At 46.6% G+C, this 17,745-nt stretch overlaps 1 protein-coding gene across 2 annotated transcripts in view; it reads left to right on the forward strand.

Moving 5' to 3' along the window:
* Positions 1-17,745, forward strand: part of ccdc180 (coiled-coil domain containing 180) — a 216,211-nt gene that overhangs the window by 17,185 nt on the left and 181,281 nt on the right. For both annotated transcript variants that reach the window (XM_072488692.1, XM_072488691.1), the window contains exons 5-6: positions 606-715; positions 8,579-8,707. In XM_072488692.1, the coding sequence (XP_072344793.1) occupies positions 606-715; positions 8,579-8,707 (239 nt within the window). The remainder of the gene's footprint in view (positions 1-605; positions 716-8,578; positions 8,708-17,745) is intronic.

Below are 17,745 nucleotides of genomic sequence, written 5' to 3' on the forward strand. Positions count from 1 at the left end.
CTTCTCTACCCTGCTATTATTTCTGACTTATTCCTAAATTTCGCCTTGACTTAATTATTTATCTATTTGCCCACATGTCAGAAGGATGCAACTTAGAGATCTGCACCAGAGTTTGAATGCATCTCATAGTTTAGCCCTGAGGGAATGCTACATTGTTAGAGCTGGCATCCATAGTTGTGGTCTTTGGTTGACCCATCTACCTGTCCAGGTGGACATTAAATATTTTATTGCACAAGCCTTAAAGGGACAGACAGTTTTCCCAGTGTCCTGTCCAACAAACCTCCCTCCCTCCATTTCAAGGAAAAACAAATTAGCTAGACATTCATTTAGCAACTTGTGCAACATTCCTGTCACAGAGATAACTGCCTTGTTTGTCTATGTTACACCAATCAGTGTGCTTTAATTAATTAGGTGAAATACAATGGAATGTTTTATTATGAAAGATTCAGTATTAATTATTATTTAACTTTCTCACTTTTACTTGAACTCCTATCAATTCCCTTCATTACTGTGGAAGTTTCAAATCTTGAAATCTATAAGAGAACAAACTGCTAATATCGTTCAAGGCACAATGTGTTGCTAAACATCTTTTTCTTTAACTGCAGTTCCCACAAAGATAGGTTCCAGCATCATTGAGCACCTGATGGCAAATAAACATGAAAAACATGAGGCAACAATAATGAAACTGGAAGAAGAACTGGCCATGATCAGCGAGGTATGGAATTCTTCTTCCATCAGGGAAGCAGGCATAATGCCTTCTGTAATAATGCTCTGAGATATGGGATAGCCTCCACCTGTATGTTACTTTCATTTTCGATATTCACATACCATAACATCATGCTTGGGTTTTCAACCTAAAGACAGAGTATAGCATTTTCTATTCTGTTATATTCGAAGCTGAGCTGGTTACAAAAGGATTCTTGGTGTTGATTTGAAGCATCAATTTGTTGCAAAGGATTAATATTTTTTTGGTTTTCTTTAGTTACTTTGCTTAAGGGTTTTGTGTTGCACAGTGAATCATCATGACAGTACAGTGTATCAGGGCAGGATTTTACATTTTGGATCAGGACTCTGACAGAGAGCCAAATGGAGGTCCTGACCCCACACTGTGTCAGGAACCGTCACCCGACAGTGATTTTGCTCGATGATATATCATCGACCTGAAAGGTTAGCTCTGTCTCTCTCTCTCTCTCCACATGTACTGCTAGACCTGCTGAGTCTTTCCAACAGTTTCTGTTTTTATTTTATGTCGGTAATTTTGCCTGAATTGGCAGGTGGTTTGGCCATCCAATGTAGGATGGTGTGCTTGTTCTGGAAACTGGAGTCGATGAGGAGGCGCTCCAGCATGGAAGGAGCTGCAGCCTGCTTTAGCAGGTAAGGGAGAGACTGGGCAACTCCATCTTGAGGCACCCTCTCTGCAATTTTAACTTTGAAATAAAATATGCCCACAGCCTCTGGGCAACCATTGTGGAGAGGAGGGTGCTCTTGTAGTGACCCCAGCTATGGCCAGGTAATTGGGGGGGAGGGGCTCAAAGGCCCCCTGAAGCACTGGCTCCCTGGCCACATCCAGGCAGCTTTGCGTCCATGCAAACAGCTTAGTTCCTAAAGAAATTCAGCATCGACTCTCACTAACTTCTACAGATGTGCCATAGAGAGCATCCTATCCAGTTGCATCACAGCCTGGTATGGCAACTGCTCGGCCCAAGATCACAAGAAACTGCAGATTGTGGTGAACTCAGCCCAACGCATCACACAAACTTGCCACCCTCCCATTGATTCTGTCTACACCTCCCACTGCCTCAGGAAGGCAGACAGCATTGTCAGAGATCCCTCACACCCAGGCTTTACCCTCTTCCAGACCCTTCCATCAGGCAGAAGATACAGAGGTATAAAGACCCGCACATCCAGACATAGGAACAGCTTCTTCCCCACAGCTACTAGACTCCCCAATGACTCTCTCTTGGACTGCTCTGTTCCCTGTAAGAACACTATTCATGACGCCCTATGCTGCTCTTGCTCATGTATTGCTTGTTTGGCCCTTGTTCCGCACTGTAACCAATCACTATTTGTTGATGTACCATTTGTCAATGTACTCTGCCGATTATTCTTTTGTCTATTATGTACGTACTGTGTACATTCCCTTGGCCACAGAAAAATACTTTTCACTGTACATGTGACAATAAATATCAATCAATCAACAAGGTCCTCCCCTGAACTGACCGCTGGCAAAATTGCTTCGAGAATGGGATGGTACAGACAAAGACTGTGAGAAAGCAGTTCTGGGAAAGAGAAATCTAGTGGCCAATGCAACATTGTTAGTTATTATTGTGGAACCACCATAATCCACACTCAAATTGACCTCCTGATCCACCCTTACCTATGATATGCCCGAATTTTATTAAGCTAAAGCAGTGTGTTAGATATTACATTATTGCACAACCTACTAAGACTAATCAGCTGGCTGCCAGGCACATCTCAAGAAACTTTTAAAATTCATTAGTTGTTAATTGTACTCTATTTGTCTTCAATTCCATGGCCAGGGCATTGATAAGATCACATTTTGCAGTCTTGCTTTTCTTCAAGCTTCTGTTTCTGCCATATCAAGAAGACATGAAAGAGGTCATAAACTGTGCAAGTCAAATCTTTCAGCTTTTTAAAATATTGACTTTGTTACACCAAAAACATGGCTGCTTTTGGTCATAAAATATGCAAGTTTGCTATAGTTCTGGAAACCTTCAGTAGTAATTACAGGATAAAATTCAACCCTCATCATTGTGTGGACCCATTACAATCAATGAAAAATAGAAACAGGAAGCAGTTTGTCTCACCAGCCCGGACGTATAACAGCAAGGGAGCAATCAAAACTTGCTATTCCTACAGAGGTGTTAATAGCAGCTCTTTGTCTCCTGATGTAAACAATGAATTTTGACCAGAGACATAGAAACTGATTGCTAACTTGAAACTGACTTATCAATGGGCAACACCACACATGCTAAGCTCCTTTTGCATTTGGAAAGTTTTGATGTTATATTCATGGAGGCCCAGGGCAGTCTGCTATTAACATCCAGCCTGTCAACACCAAAGCAGGACTCCAGGTTGAAAACAAAGCCTACCTCGGGCCTAAACATTCCTGAAGCCTGGTTCTCTGGACGATTTCTGCCATCACCAGTACAGCAGACCAAATCTCTGGATACCAGCGGCATCTTGCTGCATCATTAGCAACTTTAAAAGATTTCTGCAACTCCTTCTTTGAACCTGTCTGAACTTTAACTCCTATATGAAGGAACCCTCACGGGACCCTGACATTCATGTGAACTAACAGATCTTTGTTTTAAGTTGTTCCTAGTTGTAAAACTCTTTGCCATCCTATCTCATTCGTTTGTCTTTGTGTACGTGTGTATGTATGCATATATATGTGTGATGACCACCCCCATGTTTGAATGTATAAATAAACAATGGGTGGGAATCTCCGTTCCCCCAGCCACATGTTTCCCGATGACGGGGCCGTTCGCTGGCAGCAGAGTCTCCACTCTCGCCGCTTGTCAATGGGGTTTCCCATTGAAGCCACCCCACGCCACCGGGTGAGGTTACGCTGTCAGGGGGAAAGGAGAATTTCTCCGGCCATTAATATTTCTGATGCAACCTTAAAGAGAGCTTGCTGCAAGTCAATTTAAAATTGACGTCACAGACAGGTTTTGGGAAAACACACCATAGCCTGTGCCAGAAATTAAAGCATCTCTGCTTATAGACAGATGGCAAGACTAATAAAGACCATATCAGTATCAATCTCTGGACCATCTCTGGATCTGTAAAGATTTAATCACCTGCTAATGGTCGCATTCCAAGCATTGTTTGGCATCTTTGAATCTGTCTATATATGTGTTTCTGGAACATACCTCTTCATTCACCTGAGGAAGGAGCAGCGCTCCGAAAGCTAGTGACATCGAAACAAACCTGTTGGACTTTAACCTGGTGTTGTAAGACTTCGTACTGAGTATCAATTAAGATTCAGAAAATAACAAGTAAATATATTTTGCCGGAGGCATGGGGCAAAATCTTCCGGCCATTCAAGCTGTAGCCATCTGGGATGCCACATCCCAATTACAAAATGGACACTTGCAAAGAATGCAGGGAAAATTGGACAATGCTAAGAAACAAGCAGGTGCAAGCTCTGTCTGTTGATTAGAACCTCAAACTCTCAGACAGGACAGAAACTACCAAACAATCTACATACTAATGAGCCATCTCCGGGGACAAAAGGGAAACATTTAGATACACAATGTTAAGGCAGATTCTCCGGCGCCAGAAGAAGCTAAGACAAAGCAGATTGACAGTCACCAGGACACGCCCAGCGATCAGGGAACCACCTCTCTATTGGAGGAAAATCAATACAGATGATTGGGAAAGACCCAATTAGTTGAGGCCAAGTTCAAGGCCCGCCCAAAAGCGCGCGAAGCCCTTTTCAGTATAAAAGGTATCCCCCAAGGGAGAATCTCCCTCCTTTGGCTTTGGCTGTCACCGAAGAGAGAGACCTGCCTAGCAGCTGCACCAGACCAAGTAAGTCCCAAGACAACGCACGCTACGAGATAGACGCTCCTAGTTGCTACCCTGTAAACAGCTCAACCCAGCAGCCTCAGAACCGAGCAACGGCCATTGTTCCTCTGACTGAGTGGGCACCCGAAGCTAAGTATAGGCTTTAGTAATAGTGGTAGTTTAGTTTGTAGAATTTATGCATGAGTAGATTTGACTGTGTGTAAATAAAAGAGCATTGCTTTTGAACTTACTAACTGGTGTATCGAGTCATTGATCAGTATTCGGTTCTGAACCTTGTGGCGGTGTCGAAAGATACCTGGCGACTCTTGAGCAAACGTGATTAAACAGAGCCAAATTAAGAGCCAACCAAAAGTTAGCAACAACGCCGGCAGGATCTTTTGGTCCTGCTACCCGGTGGCGATGGATGCATTCAACGGGAAACCCCGTTTAGAACGATGGGACGAGAAGATCCCGCCACCAGCCAATGGCAGGCTGCCTCTCGCCGCACCGGAAAACGGGACGGGTTGCTCAGTAAATCCCATTCATGCTGCTGAATCTTTTCATATTACCGTCATCAGGATAGAATTTGCAAGAATACCAATTATATAGGGAACAATAATTTAAACTGCATGAGAAGCAAGTGCTGATTGATTAACTCTGATTAGTCAGGACAATGTATTTAGCTTCTATCATGGGGCTTTGACCAATCCAGGTCAAGCTTCCTCGTTTAAATTTAAACAAACGTTTGGCAGTTCATTGCTCCATGGTGCATTCTCCATGGTGTAAGAGTCCTTCCTGTTTGTTTCCAATGTTCCCATTTCTTTTATTGCTTTGGTCCGTGGACCCATAATTGGGGTGTGCCTTTAAGCAGGAGACTCAACAGCCTGATTGCCAGGACACTGTGTTCCCAGGTTTCATGTTTGGGAGAGGAGAAGCCAGACTCTTCGGCACCGGGTGGATCTTAGGAATAGGCTGTGGAGGGAGTCGGTTTGATTGGTTAACTGGCAACCAGTGGGTTGGCGAGGGACAGTCTTCTGCCTGACAATGGTCAGTGATTGGTTCCTGCATGATGCTTTTTTAAAATAAATATTTTTATTCTCCTTTTTCACATTTTCTCCCAAATTTACACCCACCACCAATAAACAATAAGCAGTAATGAATACAATGTCAATTCCCATATCAACAACAATCCCATCCTCCCACCAAACCCCCAAACAGCAGCCCCCCCTAATGTTCTATGTTATCCAATTCTTGAAAGTGCATACTGAATAACGCCCATGATGCATGATGCTTTCTGAGAAAAGTAGTAGACGTGTCTAGACCATGGAAATGAAAGGTACGCTCACTATCTCTCTCCTGCTTGCTGAAGTGAAAGAACTGCTCTATTGTTCTGAAAGCAGTGTGTGTCTGGAACATCCTTTGCTGTGAACCTGAAATGATGTTGAATCTGCAGAGAAAGCAGACAACCTTGCCAGAGTAAACCACCTCAAGCCTAAAAGGAAGAAGTACCAAAACAAAAGCCTGAACATCAAAAAGACATTGACTAAAAGTCATCCCAGTGCATCAAAGAACCTTTTCCTTTTATTCTTATTGATATTTCTTTCTCTTTTTGCCATCCTTTCCCCTCTGTGGTGTTTGTCTGTGTAAAGAGTGGGGTACTTAGGGGGTGTTGGGAAAGGGGTAGTAGATAGTCAGTTATATTTTCTGTCAATTTATTTATAATACTTTACATAATAAGAATCTACTTGTATTGTAGAGTTACAAGCATGGTGAATGTAGTTAGTTGGGTTCAACCAAGGACCTTGGGTATTTAAAATATAATCTAATTTCACCTGGTTGCAACTCCGGGTCAAGTGGGGCAGCATGTGGCACAGTGGTTAGCACTGGGACTATGGCGCTGAGGACCCGAATTCGAATCCCGGCCCTGGGTCACTGTCCGTGTGGAGTTTGCACATTCTCCCCGTGTCTGCATGGGTTTCACCCCCACAACCCAAAGATGTGCAGGGTAGGTGGATTGGCCATGCTAATGTGCCCCTTAATAATTGGGTCCTCTAAATTTAAAAAACAAAGTGGGGCTGGAATTGACCGCGCACTAGCCCAGGGTGTTGTGACAATGGTAACGTCGTTATCTATCAGAGTCCACTTGCCAACCAATCGGCATTCTAGTCTCATGCCAGCAGACCTGAAAGAGAGGGGACCTGAAAAGAAGAATTAGTTAACAGTATGAGCTAATATGAGGGTTTCATGGTCAACGGTTTGGTGGAAAACATGAAGGGAGTAGGCGATGGGTCTCGTGGGCAAGACAAACTCAGATGGGGTATGAGGGACATAGGAGGGAGCTTAGTGACCAATGCAAGCTCATTGCTAGGTCAGGGAGGAGCTTGGGGGAAATTTTGGCTCAGTTGGCTAGGGAAAGGAGGCGTGGCAAAAACAGTTGATCAGATTGTCTCAATTTGTAGTGACAAAGAAATTCATGAGCTCCTTGCACTGCTTGATGAGACAGCTAAAGGGTTTTTAAGTGGAGAAAACCAGCCGGGGTTTTAGGATAATCCTGGAACTGTAGCTTTGTGAAATGAGAGCAGTATCTATTTGTGTTATGCCAAATTTGGTGGTGGACGGCTAAATAATTTGGCAAACATATCAGCATCCCTTGGACTTCAGGGAGTAGAGATGAAGGGAAATGGTCAGGATGAGAGAGAGTAGTGGTGTTAATAGGGTCTAGGGTTTTGAAGGTGTTTGTGGTTGAGCAGATTAGTAGCTGCAGAAATGTCAGGATCAAAGGTGGGATTTTGGAAGTGCAGTTGTTATTTAATTGGGAGAGAATGTAGAAAATAGCTTTTAATCACAGCTATGTGACTAAATTAATGTTTAAAAAATTATCTACAATATCATTTTTTAAGTAATCCTATTCCAACCACTGAGTCACTTGTGATAGTCAGACCAGATATAGATGCTGCAGGATCCTTCCAACAGATTGACCCATTAACCAGTTGTCACATTATCATGAATGCAAGGGTTAATGAAATGTCTAAATCAACCACTAGAGGGAGCTAGATGTACAAGTGTATAAGACATTGATGCTAAGCCTTGTGGGTGAGGAGAAAGCTAGAGAACAGACTGAAGGAAAGATAGTGGGCTGGATTATCCGCACCCTCACGCCAAAATCATGGCTGGGGGGGGGGGGGGGGGGGGGGGGGGGGGGGGATCAGGATCAGCACGGGTTCACCGATTCTCCGGGCACCGAAAAGCGGCGTCACCGGGGAGTACGACGTGCCGCCTGGCACCATTGCCAGAGGTCCACTCCAACAGCTTCCGCCCCCGACTGGCCAAAGCCCCGATAGCGTAGGTGCTCCAGCCAGTTGGGATACTTGTGTGGCGGCTGTGGACTCAGCCAGCGCCTGCCCTGGTCGGGGGCAGGCGGATTGGAGGCCGGGGGGTCCTTATAGGTGGCCAGGGAATGTTTGTGTGGGGATTGAGGGTCGGGCGCATGGCTGATCAGGGGTCTCCTTTGCGCGTCTCCCTCCGCGGTCCGAGTCCGCCAATGGAGGCCGCCGGCGTGGCATGTGCAGCCTCTGACCTGGAAGTGCGGTTCCCTTTAATCCAGGATTTTCAGGAGTAAAACTCCACCGTTTTGACACCGGCGTGGGGACATAGTCCCAATAATGGAGAATCCAGCCCTGTGTGAGTGAGAGCGTATCATAGTTAATGTAATAGTGTAGAGATTAGTAGTAGATGAGTGTAGATTATATGTTTATTATCAACTGTGTATTATATAAGATTAAGTGTCGAATCCAAATAAGTAGTGTTAATGAATTTATAGCTTTACACTTTAAAGCTATTTGTGGTCTTTGTGAACACTACACCAGCCATCTTAAAATTAGCAACAGAAAGAACACCACATCAGTTACTGAAACTGACCATTGTCACTCTTCGGTTCAGAGCTTCCCATGCACAGGCCCAATGTCTGACCTTTGGCCCTAAGTGCAGTCTTTTTCTTATTCATATTTTAAGGGCAGAAATAAGCTTTGTCATTTGACTCTCCTAGGATCTGGAGATACGCTTTATTGAGACTGCAAAACATCTACTGCATGAAGTGGGGGTGTCTTACCAAACCAATCAGGAACTGTGGTTAGAGGCAGAGAAGGCCAGTGAAAATTCTGAATTAACACTTGAGGTACAGTTCTCAACTCTCTTCATTTTTGTCATAGAGTGTTTTAATAATGTTTTAATAAGCATCTTCCTATTTGATTACGGATGCCTTTAACAAAAGTGCGTGTGCGCATGTGATATCATCAAAAGCGTGGGTTTGCACGGGTTTTCAGTTTAGCCACGCGTTTGGTTATGTTCAGCTGCTACTGGTGTCTGACGCCAAATTATATTATTACCTCAAAGTTTTCTGAAGTAAAGACAATTTAACTTTTACAATGCATTCGAAACATGGGGGGCACGGTAGCATAGTTGTTAGCACTGTTACTTCACAACGCCATTGCTCCGGATTCGATTCCCGGCTTGGGTCACTGTCTGTGCTGAGTCTGCACATTCTCCCAGTGTCTGTGTGGGTTTCCTCCGGGTGCTCCGGTTTCCTCCCACAAGTCGCGAAAGATGTGCTTGTAAGGTGAATTAGAAATTCTGAATTCTCCATCTGTGTACCCGAACAGGCGCCGGAGTGTGGTGACTAGGGGATTTCACAGTAACATCATTGCAGTGTTAATGTAAGCCTACTTGTAACACTAATAAAAGATCATTATTATAACTATCTTTCTTGTGGTCAAGTTACCACATCTTTCTAGCGATCAGGATTAAAAATGAGAAGAAAACAATTCTAGGTGCGGTGTGACGACAAAGTTATGTACAGTGAGTAGTTAGTTTGCAATGTGGTCGGCGGCAATGACTATGTTTGGGGCTATCTGTGAGTTTGTGGAGGGGCATGAGGACTGGACTGAGAATGTGGAACGTTGGGGCACATTTTCCTGGCAAATGGAATTGCAGACAAAGTTAAAAAGCACTCAATTCACCTGAATGTGTGTGGGGCAAAAGGCTTAGAAGCTAATGAGGAATTTAGCAACACCATGGAAACTGGATCATATTCCATTTGCAGAGTTAGCTGCACTCATTCAGAGTTATCACTCTCCTAAGCCTTCAGTGATTGTCTAATTTTCATAGTCATTTCCATAGTCATTTTCAAAAGGCAGGACAGGCTGCAGTGACTATTGTTGTTGAATTGCGTCAACTCTCTGACCACTGAGTGTGGGGCATTGTTGGTAGATATGCTCCGGGACAGATTGGTCTGAGGCATTAATGAAGGCAGCATGCGGTGTTGTTTGTTGGGGGAAGCCACACTAACTTTCAAGAAGGCTCAAAGGGCATGGAGATGGCTGCCAACCATGCAAAAGATATTCAAAAGGCCCATAGTGGGGCACAGGCAGGCGCAGGGCATCAAGTGAGAAAAGAGCCAGCAAACAAAAAGGCGAATGCAGTGGAATGTTTCAGGTGTGGAGGCTCGCACTGTGCCAATCAGTCAAGTTCAGGGTCGCTGTGTGCCACAATTGCAACAAAAAGGGGCATTTAGGCTAAAACGTGCAGGAGTGCTAAGAGCCTCAGTCTGCTACACATCACCTGGAAAACACAGAACAGGAAGAGAAGTGCTCGTACAACATGTTTAAGGTGAGTGAGGTGCGCGCAGGGCTGATTCATGCTACAGTGGAGGTCGATGGACAGAAACTTAAGATGGAGGTGGACACAAGAGCCTCTGCATCTGTCATCAGTGAGAAGACCCTCATGAGGATTTGGGGCTCTGAGCAGGCGCCAGCCCTTACTCAGGTAGGGATCAAGCTTTGAATGTACACTAACGAGGCTATACCATTGCCTGGAACGTTTGAGGTGGACATTGCGCATAACAGCCAAGAAGCAAGGGCACAGCTCCTGGTAGTGAAAGGCCTAGTCTGCTCAGGAAAATTCTGTTGAACTGGGGTGAGATGAAGCACACAACAGTGGCAGAGGCGGTCATTCAGAAATATTCTGAGGTTTTCATAGACAAACTGGGAACATTGCTTGGCTTTGCAGTTAAGTTGTTTGTAAATCCTCAGGCTGCACCTCGCTTTTTCAAGCCCAGGACAGTGCCCTAGGCCATGAAAGGCAAAGTGGAAGAGGAATTGGAGTAGCTACAAAGGCTGGGAATCATTGAGTCCATTCAGCTTTTCCGTTGGGCAGCTCCAATTGTTCTCAAAAGTCATGGTACTGTGCGTATATGTGGGGATTAGAAATGACCCGTAATCAGGTTTCAAAATTTACCTGTTGCCGAGGGGAGAAGAACTGTTTTCAACTCTGGCAGGAGGCAAGGCATTCTCGAAATTTGACATGAATCAAGCCTACCAAAATTTAGTGGCCACAGAGGAGTTCAAACGAGAGGCGTAAAGAAAACTTTTGTTACAAAGTGAACTATATACACAGTACACTTCAGATCACAGCTGGTACTGTACAAGCTTGACTCTGATCTGGGCCGGCTTTAATGCTCGAGTCCATTTACTCCACTGCAGCTTCTACTCAACGAGGCTCACGGGGAAGAAAATTGGTCCCCATTGGTTGAGACCCTGGCGTCTACCATTGGCTGTGTGAAGTAGCTCCGCCCTAAAGGCGGGGTATAAGAGATGGTGCCGTCCAAGCAGCCATCACTTTCTGTAACAAAGCTGCTGGGGATAAGTTCTAGTGCATTAAAGCCTCAGTTACTGAATACCTTCACCTCGAGTATATTGATTGCGCATCATGCGAGTTATTGCAGCCCTCCCCGCCTCAGTCCAAAGACCCATCGGAGGAAGGTGGGGCAGGAGGCCCTCTGCTCTTTTTTGCCCGTGGTTGTGCCCCTTGCGCCTGCGGGGCTGGACCAGGAGGCGTATATCTGGGCGGTGAACATAGTTTCCTTGCTGATCGCTGTGGGAGGGGCCACCACTGGTGGCTGCTCTTCAACTGGTTCATCGTCAGAAACCTCCGATGCCTGGGTCTCCATATTAGAGTCTGAGTCCTCGACCTCCCGCACCTCTGCGTCGGGTCCCGCAGGGGCAAAGCACTTCAATTCATTTGTGCTGCGGCTGTCCGACTTGAAGCTACTACCTCCGGAGGAGCTTCGTGTTGAGCTGATCTTCTGCGTCTGAGGTGGTCTACGCACACTTCACCATTTGGTCCTGAGCTCAAATTTGGTATGATACTAGCCCTGCCTGTCGAATTGGGACCCACGTGGCGCCGTCCCCAAAGTTTCAAACGTAAACTGTGTCACCTTGTCTGAACTGTCTGTCTGGGCAATGCCCCTGCCGCTCCTGACTGCGGCACATTTTCCTGCTAATATCTGGGAATGCGAGACTGAGGCGGGTCCAGAGTTTTGCCCATTAAAAGTTCTGCCAGCTCTACACCGGTCGCGGCATGTTGGGTGGTACGGTAACAAAATACAAAACGGCCAGTTGTGTGTCAAGAGACCCCTAAGGTCTGCTTCTTCAAGTCTCTTTTAAACATTTGCATCGCCCTCTTGGCCTGCCCATACGAAACCGGGTAGTGCGGATGTGCCGGATCTCATGTGCCTTCATGAAAACCAAATTCTTCGCTCGTAAAACGTGTGCCGTTGTTGGTGACCAACGCATCCGGGATACTGTGTATGCTGAACGAGACTGGTAGTTTTCGATTGTCGCCTACAAAGTAGTGGATGACATCCTGTGGCCCTCCAAGCACTTTGAATGGACATCCACACAACTAAAAAACATGGAGCCCTGGAAATGACCTGCAAAGTTGGCATGAAACCGCACCCAGAGCGACCTGGCCATTCCCATGGGTGAAGGAGTGCGGCAGGCAGGATGTTTTGCTGCTCCTGTCAAACGCCACACTGCTGAGCCAGGCGCTCTATATCTGCACCCAGGTCTGCCCACCAGACGTAGCTTTGGGCGAGCATTTTCATTTTTGATACGCCTGGGTGGCTGTTGTGCAGATCTCTCAGTATAAAGTCCTGTGTGAGACTATGACGCGAGTGTCCCATAAAAGGACAATGCTGAACTCTGATATTTTTGTTGAAAAAGCCTTTAACTCATTGGATAGTTTCAGGTATTGACCACAATATGGCGGACTTTGGACAATAAAGGATCTATTTGTGTCCGCTCACGCATTTGGGCCACCGTGACTGGCAATGTATCCATGAAGTTGAACATGGCTACGACTATGTCTGCTCTGGGGTGGGGGGGAGGCAAGGGTGGGGGGGGTGGTGGTGGTGGTGGGGTGCGGAATGTCATGTCGGCTCGGAAGTCTATTCAGTGCATCTGCGTTCGCAATCTGTATGCCCAGTCAGTGCTCGAGCGCAAACCTATATGCCAACGAAAGGGATCATCTCTGGATATGGGTGGACACGGTGGGCGGGACAACCTTATCCTCCTTGAAGAGTCCCAACAACGGTTTGTGGTCTGTCAGTATTGTAAAATGACGCCCATACACCTATTGATGGAACTTTTTGACCGTGAAAACTACGGCCAAACTTTCTTTCTTGATTTGCGCCTAGTTCCTCTCTGCTGTGGTCAGTATCCTGGAGGAACATGCAATCGGTCACTCTCTACCGTCGCCCATGTGGTGTGACAATACGGTGCCATTGCCCTACGGCGAGGCATCTCACGTGATTACCAGTGGTTTAGGGAATCTTAGTGCCCAGTAGGCCGGATGAAGTTAGTTTCATCTTTACTTATGTAAACGCCTCTTCCTGTAATGCTATCCACACCCATGGCTGGTTTTAATTTTGCAGAACATGGTGGCGGGAGGGAGTAAGGCTGCAAGTCCAGGCATGAATTTTCGGTAATAATTCATGAGCCTCAGAAATGAGTGCAGCTCAGTTTTGTTCTCCGGTGTAGGGGGCCTGTTGGATCGCTTGCACCTTCTCTTCCACCTTGTGTAGTCCATCCCGGTCTATGCGGTACCCTCAGGAAATTACCTCCCTGGCGCGGAAAACGCACTTCTCTGTCTTGAGGCAGATTCTGAAAAACAGGATTGTACCTCAACTAAGTTGCTCAAGTGTTCTTGCTCTGCAACAGCAAGTCCCAGATACCAGCCATCTGGGGGCCTCTAATCACCTGGGAGACCCTGGCAAATGCCGTTCTGCCTGGCCCTCGTACCAGTCGGCGAAGCCGGTAGATCATGGGGGCCGGTTAGATCTGGCGTAGGCATAGTTAAGTTAGCAGTTGGGCTCACCTAACTATGCAAGTCTGGATCCCGCCCATTGTAGGCTGGATCCAGATCGCGACGTCTCACAAGATCTCGCTAGATCTCACAGGGCGTAATGACCACCGGGAATCCCGGAAGAGATCTCTCCTAGGATCTACCAGCTGCATCCCGTAAATTGCGCCAATTGTCTCTCCTTAAGTGCAATTGAAAAATGAAATGAAATGAAAAATGAAAATGAAAATCGCTTATTGTCACAAGTAGGTTTCAAATGAAGTTGCTGTGAAAGGCCCCGAGTCGCCACATTCCGGTGCCTGTTCGGGGAGGCTGGTACGGGAATTTAAGGGAGAGAAGTGTTATCGTTATTTTAAGTGTTTTACTAAGCATCTTGCTGTTTGATTATGTGCATGTGTGTCTTTAACAAACATGCGCATGTGGCTGTGGCGTCACCTGACTTGCGCGGGTTTTCACTTTAGCGTGGGTTTCCTCCGGGTGCTCCGGTTTCCTCCCACAGTCCAAAAGATGTGCAGGTTAGGTGGATTGGCCATGATAAATTGCCCTTAGTGTCCAAAATTGCCCTTAGTGTTGGGTGGGGTTACTGGGTTATGGGGATAGGGTGGAGGTGTTGACCTTGGGTAGGGTGCTCTTTCCAAGAGCCGGTGTAGACTCGATGGGCCGAATGGCCTCCTTCTGCACTGTAAATTCTATGTAAATCTATATAAATCATCATCTGCATGTGTATTATAAGTTATATGTTTAACAGCTGTAGTTCTAGCATCCGACCAGCAGGTGGGGCGAGTATGCAGGCACGGACCCGGATGCACCATGTGTTCCATCAGAAGGTGTTTGTTAGGAGTTGGTAGCAGTCGCATATTAGAGTAGCTCTGTAGTAACTGAGTGTAAGTTAGTGTTAGACAATTATTTCCTCCTGCATTCATCTTAGACATTTTAATTATTTGTTAGTGTCGTGTTAATAACAAATTACTTTGCTTATAAAACAAAGTCTAACGTTCTTTGTTCACACGGCAATATCGAGATTCCACATCAGCCTAATCAAAGAATATTAGAGTTACCACAATTTCTAATATCATTTTACAGTCAACAGGAGGAATCACACAACAGTCCGAACGATGTGTAAAGTTTTCAAGCTTTCAAATACAGAGTTAACAATTATGATAAGCAGACACATTGTCAGCAAAAAACATAATAAAATCTAACAAACAGTCCCCCTATTTAGAGGGCTCAACTTATAGAAGACTATATCAGAAAGAAGCAACACCATTTAACAAATTAAATAACCATACCATCCGTACCCAATATGCCTTCCGGTCCCAGTTATGCAAACCCTCAAGTGACTCTGTTTTTGTACATTTTTCTCTGGCCCAGTGGAAGTTATGTTACTTACCAGCTGGTTTCCCAGTCACATTCTCTTTGTCTCCATTCCACCTATGATTCCATCCCTCTCCCTGGCAACAGTCTGAGATTAAACCAGCATGTTCGCAACCTTCAATATCACATCTAAGATGAGCTTCCTGCCTCAAATTCATATCGGCACTAAGATCTCATGTCTTGGGGCAGCACGGTGGCACAGTGGGTTAGCCCTGCTGCCTCACGGCGCCGAGGTCCCAGGTTCGATCCCGGTTCTGGGTCACTGTCCATGCGGAGTTTGCACATTCTCCCCGTGTTTGCATGGGTTTCGACCCCACAACCCAAAGATGTGCAGGCTAGGTGGATGAGCCACACTAAATTGCCCCTTAATTGGAAAAAATGAATTGGGTACTCTAAATTTTTTTAAAAACAAAACAAAAACAAAAAAAAGATCTGGTGCGTCATTCTCCGACCCCCCGCCGGGTTGGAGAATCGCCGGGGGCTGCCGTGAATCCCGCCCCCGCCGGTTGCCGAAGTCTCCGGCACCGGATATTCGGCGGGGGCGGGAATCGGGCCGCGCCAGTTGGCGGGCCCCCCCCCGCTCGATTCTCCGGCCTGGATGGGCCGAAGTCCCGCCGATAAATTGCCTGTCCCGCCGGCGTGGATTAAACCACCTTTTGAACGGCGGGACAAGGCGGCGTGGGCGGGCTCCGGGGTCCGGGGGGGGCGCGGGGCGATCTGGCCCCGGGGGGTGCCCCCACGGTGGCCTGGCCCGCGATCGGGGCCCACCGATCCGCGGGATGGCCTGTGCCATGGGGGCACACTTTCCCTTCCGCCTCCGCCACAGTCTCCACCATGGCGGAGGCGGAAGAGACTCCCTCCACTGCGCATGCGTGGGAAACTGTCAGCGGCCACTGACGCTCACGCGCATGCGCCGCCCGGGGATGTCATTTCAGCGCCAGCTGGCGGGCAACAAAGGCCGTTTCCGCCAGCTGGCGGAGCGGAAATTCCTCCGGCGTCGGCCTAGCCCCTCAATGTTGGGGCTCGGCCCCCAAAGATGCGGAGCATTCCGCACCTTTGGGGCGGCGCGATGCCCGTCTGATTGCCGCCATTTTGGGCGCCAGTCGGCGGACATCGCGCCGTTTCGGGAGAATTTCGCCCCTGATGTCTATAAATTGACTGACTGTCGCATCCCAGCTCATCTACTGTTGAGAACCACAACTATTTCAAACATTCCAGGATGGTCTCCAATTTTCTATTCTTCATAGTCATAAGGTAATCCAAAATCCAGCTGCCTGGGCCTTAACTCCCACCAAGTCCCATTCATCAATCCCCCAATGCTTGCTGACCTATTGTCTTCTGGTTAAGAAAAGTCTTGATTTCAAATTCTCATTCTTGTTTGCAAATCCCTCTTAAGGCCGCGCTCTCCCTATCTCTGCAATTTTCTTCAGCCTCACACCCTCGGGTATCTCTGTCCTCTAATTCTGGCCTCTTATAAATCCCTGATTTTAATCCCTCCACCATTTATGGCCATGTCTTCAGTTGCCCAGGCCCCAAGCTCCATACCCTCCACCTTTTTGCCTTGGTTTGGAATTTACAGTGCAGAAGGAGGCCACTCGGCCCATCGAATCTGCACCGGCCCTTGAAAAGAGCACCCTATCTAAGGCCCTACCTCCACCCTATCCCCGTAACCCAGTAACCCCACCTAACTTTTTTGGACACTAAGGGGCAACTTAGCGTGGCCAATCCACCTAACCTGCACATCTTTGGACAGTGGGAGGAAATCTGGAGCACCCGGAGGAAACCCACGCAGACACGGGGAGAACGTGCAGACTCCGCACAGATGGTGACCCAAGCCGGGAGTCGAACGTGGGACCCTGGTGCTGCGAAGCAGCTGTGCTAACCACTGTGCTACTGCATCACCCATTGCTACTGTGCTGCCTCTTTAATTTAATTAAAACTAGTAGCTAATTTTAGCCATGATATAAATGTAAGTTGTTATTCACTCTGTCCCACCAGCATCCAATTAAATCAAATTAAATGAAACACTTACCCTCATCAGGTTTTCCTGCTACGGTGCTGATTCATGTTGGAAAACACACCGTGCCTGTGACAAACTTCACTTCCTTGAGGATTTCTCGCCTGTTTGTAATTAGTTAGCTGCTGCAAAAGAGTATCAAGCGAATAATGATGCGCTCTATTGAACTGCTGTAGAACTATTCACAAATGATCTGTGAAAGAAATGATGAATGCCAAAGATATTAGAGCAGCAGTGGCCAAAGCTTTTTATGTCATTGCAAAATTCATTGCATGCATATTTTGGTCTGTGTGAAAACTTATTTTGTGGTACGGGCCGGAGAGTGGAGCTGAGTCCACAAAGATCAGCCATGATCTCATTAAATGGCGGAGCAGGCTCGAGGGGCCAGATGGTCTACTCCTGTTCCTAATTCTTATGTTCTTATGATAAACTTTCATTATCATTCGAATAGCAAGATTACAGCACAAGTAGTGTACAGTAACATTTAATGAAGTGACTGATAGATTGACTGAATTTCCACCGAGCCCTTTAGAAATGGCGAACAGGTCCTGATTTTGGGATTCCCAACTCCATTTCCGTGCTTTTTGATTCACCGGAGTGCCTTTGAAAGGCAAAGGTTTTTTTGT

Source organism: Scyliorhinus torazame, chromosome 22 (assembly GCF_047496885.1).
Source record: "Scyliorhinus torazame isolate Kashiwa2021f chromosome 22, sScyTor2.1, whole genome shotgun sequence".
Taxonomy (NCBI): domain Eukaryota; kingdom Metazoa; phylum Chordata; class Chondrichthyes; order Carcharhiniformes; family Scyliorhinidae; genus Scyliorhinus; species Scyliorhinus torazame.